General features: G+C 37.5%; 1 protein-coding gene across 1 annotated transcript in view; it reads right to left on the bottom strand.

Annotated features, from left to right (window-relative positions):
• Positions 1–3,056: 3,056 nt before the first annotated feature.
• LOC133445600 (uncharacterized) overlaps positions 3,057–6,000 on the bottom strand; it is a 30,190-nt gene continuing 27,246 nt past the window's right edge. Inside the window, exons 3-4 of the mRNA XM_061722925.1 lie at positions 3,315–3,460; positions 3,057–3,191 (exon numbers count right to left, since the gene is read on the bottom strand). Coding sequence (XP_061578909.1) covers positions 3,057–3,191; positions 3,315–3,460 — 281 coding nt within the window. The remainder of the gene's footprint in view (positions 3,192–3,314; positions 3,461–6,000) is intronic.

Genomic DNA, 6,000 nt, shown 5'->3' with positions numbered 1-6,000 from the left:
CTGCTGCAACGGTGAACAAACAAAATAAACAAACTGCTAACAAGGCTTTTTTTCTTAGCAGCTACTTTGGTTTATTGTAAAAGGAAACTGTCCCTCAGTTTTTGAAGTGTTTTCCAACAACAATGCACCTGTAGGGGTTTGTTTTAGCACCGTGTTGCTGAAAGATGCAAAGTCTTCCCTGAGAACCAGATTCTCTGCATATCAGCTTATATTACTGTTATACTGTATAAATGGGGCCGAATGGGGATCTCAAATTTCTGTTCGTCTGACCGCAGGATAGTTTTTCCCTTTGCCATAGTCCATTTTAAATTATCTTTGGCCCATAGACGACATCGGTGTTTCTGGGTCATGTAGGTGGATTCTAACTTGTGTTTGTGGATGTAACAGTGAAATTCTTCGGGAATGAATTCCACCACGTCTGTTTTTACTGCAGATCAGCAGACTCCATTATTGATTTTTTTTTTTTTTTTTTTTTTTTTTTTTCAGCCTGAGATTTCTTCAATTTCTTGAAATATTTCGGGGGTGAATGATGAGATCTCTAAAATCTTCACTGTTTCATACTGAAGAAATTTCCAGACTTTTGTTGCCCGTTTTGTGTCCACCAAATTTAAAATCAGCAAATATTTTTCATGAAATGACAAAATATCTCAGTCATAACATTGTGTATGTGTTTTTAATGTTTTACTATACTATAATATAATATAATATAATTGCAAAATGTTGCATTTACCCCAGCGTCCAAAATCTTTTGGAATTGGGGGATTTACGTATATTATCATAGGTACACTGACATCTGTGCGCCACTGGGTGTTATTGTGTAATGGCATAAAATGGACAACAGGAGGAACCAGAGTGTGAGGATGTGGAGAGGGATGGAGCGTTTCTCAGGAGTTTACCTGCAGGAAACAGCAGCCCATTCCTGCTGAAGAAAAGAGCGACAAAACTCCTGAGATCAAACACAAGCATCAACCACAAGCCATGAAAAGGAACCAAGAGGCTGCAAAGCTGCAGAGAAGACTGATAATTGTGCAGTACGGTACAGTTCCAGTGATGTCTGTGTGTCTACCATGACGTCCTGCTGTTTCACTCAGGCTGTGATGCTGTTTAGTTCTCCCTGTGAGACAAACGTACCAGTCCTACACCTGCACAAGGAGTGTGATCAGAGATTAACACCAGCAGATCACGTTACCATCAGTTATAAATGTGTACTTTGTCTTATTGCAGCATCTCTGGTGATATTCTGATGCAGCCTGAACATTTACACAATTTATCATCTATAGATGGACTTTTAGATGACATAAATGCAACCACAGATTCACTTTCTGAGTTTGTGTGGCTTTTCGTGGCACTTTTAACTATAAAATCTCAGCTCAGTGTTTCTGCAAAGAAAAACAAAACTTCTAAAATCTATTATACAACATGAGGCACTCCAGGTGACGTATTGTCTATAAATCAAAACCTTTCCCTTGTGAAGTTTACAAGTCAGGTTTTTGGCTCTCATTTGTGCCATCTTTCTTCATTTGGACAGGAGCGGAGGAGCGGGCTGTGAACATACCAGATACTCCCATACAGTCGGAAACTTGACTACCGCTGATGAATGTTGACATAATAAACATTGTTTATTGGTCCATTAACTCTTTCCAGTCTTGGTAATCGGGTGCCAACACAGAGAAGGTTGAAGGAAACACAGGAAGTGAAGGCTTCACTGAACCTGACTGCTTTTGATAGAACAACGTGAATTGTAAAGTACACTGGAAACCACAGTATAGACTTGTAGCTCATTTTGAAACTACAAATCTGCATGAAAGTTGTGCTGGCTGTCGGTTAAGTGTCTGGTGAGAGTTTGTCATCGATATAAAACCAGCTGAGACTTTAAGATCGCTGATAGACTGAGGGACTTTACAGATTTTTCTTGATTCAGGGAGGGTTTCTGAGTACACTCGAAGTACCTTGCTGGGGTTTGATCACAGGGAACTCACTTTCATTTGTTATATATATATATATATATATATATATATATATATATATATATATATATATATATATATATATATTATATATATATACATACATACATATATATATAAATCCTTAAACTTGCTCACTGGAAAGATTTATGTCTTGTGCATGTTTAACTCGTCTTCATCATCGTGTCTTCTTTTTTCTTATCCTCCACGTTTTCCTGAATATAGTCTTTCCTCATATCCTCCTTTTCAGTCTTGATCAATTAAGCCATCATGCTCGGCATTATGAGGCCTTCCTCCTAATCTCTGGTTCTTTGAGTCCTTTGTCAGAGGGTTTTCTTTCATTCTGCATCTGGAAATATTCTTTAACAGCCTTTTATTGATTGAACCCTTCCCTAAACTTTTCAATTTCTAATTTTTTCTCAAGGACCATTTTTTTCCTCATAATGACATCGTCTTCCTCATTCAAGGCTCTCCTCCTCTTATATTAGGTCTGAGTTTCTCTCTTCAAGGTTTGTCTTTTTGCAGTATTTTACTCTTTTAGGTGGAAAGCCTCCCTCTGTCCATGTTGGTAGGATATTTCATCCAGCTAGGGCTTTTCCTGACAATTTCTGTCTTTAAACATATATTTTCATATATTTTTCATCATTCAGTCATTTTCAGCAGGATATTTCTCCTCTGGGGTGCCATGAGTTCTTTCTTGAAGGCCTCATTTAAGAAAGCCGCCATCATCTTGGTGATTTGAACATCCTCTTTTTTTCTGGACATTTCATGTCGTCTTGGTTTCTGTTCCTGCTTGTTGGTGCTCTTCTTTTGCTTTCAGAGCATCTGCCAGCCAGTCTCCTTCAAGGATTTTCTCTCGATGACAGATAGGATGGGCCCCGGTCCACCCGTGTAATCCCAAAGGGACATTTCCATTGTGAACACCAATGGGGAAATTGTACATCCTGCCATAATACCTATTTCTTACATCTGCGAGCCTGTTGTGAAACCTACCATATTCATACACAACCTAATGTCCTGAAAATATACTTTGACAAAGTTAACAACTATTCCAAACTCACTAATAATAACTCAAAGTAATAATCAAACTCACTCCAAATAGTTGGTTGCATCAAAAAAGGCGATGAGAATGAATCTAGGACTGTTGTGGACAACTTTGTCACTTGGATTGAGCTGGCTCATCTGCAGGTCAATGTGACGAAGACAAAGGAGCTCATGGTGGATCTGAGGAGGACGAAGACACCAGTGACCGCTGTTTCATCTGTGAACACTGTTGAGGAATACAGGTAGCGGGGGGTGTACTTTAATAACAAGTTGGACTGGACCAGAAACGGTCAGGCTGTCTACAAGGAGGAGGCTGAGGTCCTTTAACATCTGCCGGTTGATGCTGAGGATGATTTGTGAGTCTGTTGCAGCCACTGCGATCTTCCCTGCTGTCACATACTGAGGAAGTGGCATCGGCAGGAGGGTCCAGGTCCTGTTATTCTTCCCTCCTGAAGGGGAGTTTTCCTTGCCACTGTTGGGTTTAAGCTTTTTGTCTCACTAGGGGAGTTTTTACCTGGCATTGTTTATGTAATAAATGCTCGGGGGTCATGTTCTGGGTCTCTGGAAATCGCCTAGAGACATGGTTACAGACATACATACATACATACATGTATATATATATATGTGTATATATGCATATATATGTATATATATGTATATATATATATATATATATATATATATATATATATATATATATATATATATATATATATATATATATATATTTATATTGTGGCATGCCAGTGACAGACTTTATTATGTGGAACTGGAGCAGAAACAGCATATTTCCTCCTTTTTTTTTTTTTTTTTTTGCAGCCCTGCAGCTAGTCTGAGACATAAACTGTCCGTGTGTGTGCAGCCAAGTATCAAATGAAAAACTGGGTAAAACTTTAATCTGTTAAATGATTTTTCACCGACAATCATTAATCCACATATTTGCAAACTTGCAACTGGAGCGATCATGGCACAACATTTCTCAAGTCAAGAAAAAAAATGTGAGAATAAAGTAGCTAATAAATGAAATGAGAAAGTGAGAATGAAGCTTCTGTAATCAACAACAAACCACCTGATCAATGACTTAAAAGGTCTTGTCTTTGTTCTGGTTCTGTTTGTCTGTGCTCGTCCCTCCGTCCAGCAGATCCAGAATCAGAGAGCGGGTTAAAAGGATGAGACGGGATTATGAGCTCTTGACCCAGATACCTGCTGTGACTAAATGCTCGCACACTGGCCCCGAGCATTCCCAGTCTGCAGCACATACCTCTGTCAGCAGCATTTATTCACACATAAACACTTTATATCTTTCCTACTTAACTCACATGCAACAGTATGATGGAATTCAGTGGTGGATTCGTTGGAATTGAATCCACTTATCAGATTAGCCTGCATTCATAATAACTGGTTTAAGTGATTGATTGATTTTTGTTTTTTCTATTGACTTGACTCATCTCTGATGTTTTTTTTGTTGTTTTTTTTACAGCGATCCTGCTGTCCATTAAGATGTTCTGATTGAAGGTATGTTAGTTCAAGCTGTGGTCCTAGATCAGATGCACCTGTTCAAAAGTTCTACCCCCTATTTTATTTATTTTCTGCAAAGCACAATAAAAAAATATCTAACCATAGTGGGTATTAATATTATGTAAATTCAACCTAAGAAAAACAACAATATATAACTGTTTAAGCCAAAAAAGAACAAAAAACATGTGGGCAATACTAAGTACCCCTCAGTGCTTCAGGTTGTAGCTCGGTGATGCAACCTTTGCCCTCAGTTGAATTGAACATCAGCAGATGTTTCTATAAAAACAGACGCTTTGGCCGGTTGTTGGTCTAGAGCAGGGGTGTCAAACTCATTTTGCTCGGCGGGCCGGATTTGACCAATTTTTTTCTCGCGGGCCGCACGCTCAAAATAACAAAAACGGTCTGGAAAATGTTTTCTCTAATTCTTTTTTTTTCACTATTGTTGTCTAATCCAATATCAGTTTAGTTAATTTTAAAGGAAATATGCACTTTGTTTACACTCTAATTATGTAAAATATATTTCTTCAGGATCTTTTTTTGAAATTTCTCGTTTTTTTTCAAATGATGTAAGATACTTTTAATATCATTTTACAAAGATAAACAGAAACAAGTATGTTTTTTTTTATATTTCGCTTTTTTATAGGAAATTTAATTAAAAGCTAAATCTTTCTTATTACATCCGAGAGTGTTTCTTTGTGATTTAGAGATTTTTCCAGTACAATTAAGTGTATTTATTTTTAAAAATTGGCGCGGATATTTACGCCAGTGTGCCGAAAAAGTCAGCACTTCTCTTTTAACTGTTTTACTTTGTCACTATCCTCGTATTCAAAACTGAAATTCTCAGAATAAATATCTTCTATCATCTTTTTTAGCAGTGATATTTTTCCTGCGAAAATATATAATAGTAGTCAGTTAATAAAAATAAACGACCGTCTACAAAGGAATAAAATCGGCAAATGCATTCTAGAAAACTAAAAAAATGTCGAAAACTGCTCTCTTTGTGGAATAACGATGGATTTGTAGAAGAAATGTATTATCGGATATGCTGCGATTCATGACAATTATTTATGCCTTCCTTTTTAGTAAATTAACATTTCGTTTTTTTGCGTTGGAAACTTCTCGCGGGCCGCACATTTGACACCCCTGGTCTAGAGCATTCAGGTGTGTCTAAACACAGTGCCAAGAGGAAAAGACATAACCTGTTGTCTTGTAGAAGCAATTATTACAGCACATCAGTCTGGGATGGATTGTAAGACCATTTCTAAATCATGTGGATCATTATACATTTCACCAAACAGGTTTAATTATGTTAACACGTTAACATAATGACGGTTTGTCTGGAAGGATCACAATGCGTCTTCTATCCAAAAAGAAAATGTGGCAGTACAACTGAAGTCCACAAAACTGTATGTGAACAAACTGCAACACATCTGGAACAATGTCCTGTAGACAGATGAGACCACAGTGCAGT

The sequence above is a fragment of the Cololabis saira genome, chromosome 6 (assembly GCF_033807715.1).
Source record: "Cololabis saira isolate AMF1-May2022 chromosome 6, fColSai1.1, whole genome shotgun sequence".
In the NCBI taxonomy this organism is placed as follows: Eukaryota; Metazoa; Chordata; class Actinopteri; order Beloniformes; family Belonidae; genus Cololabis; species Cololabis saira.
This window is presented reverse-complemented; position numbering and strand designations above follow the sequence as displayed.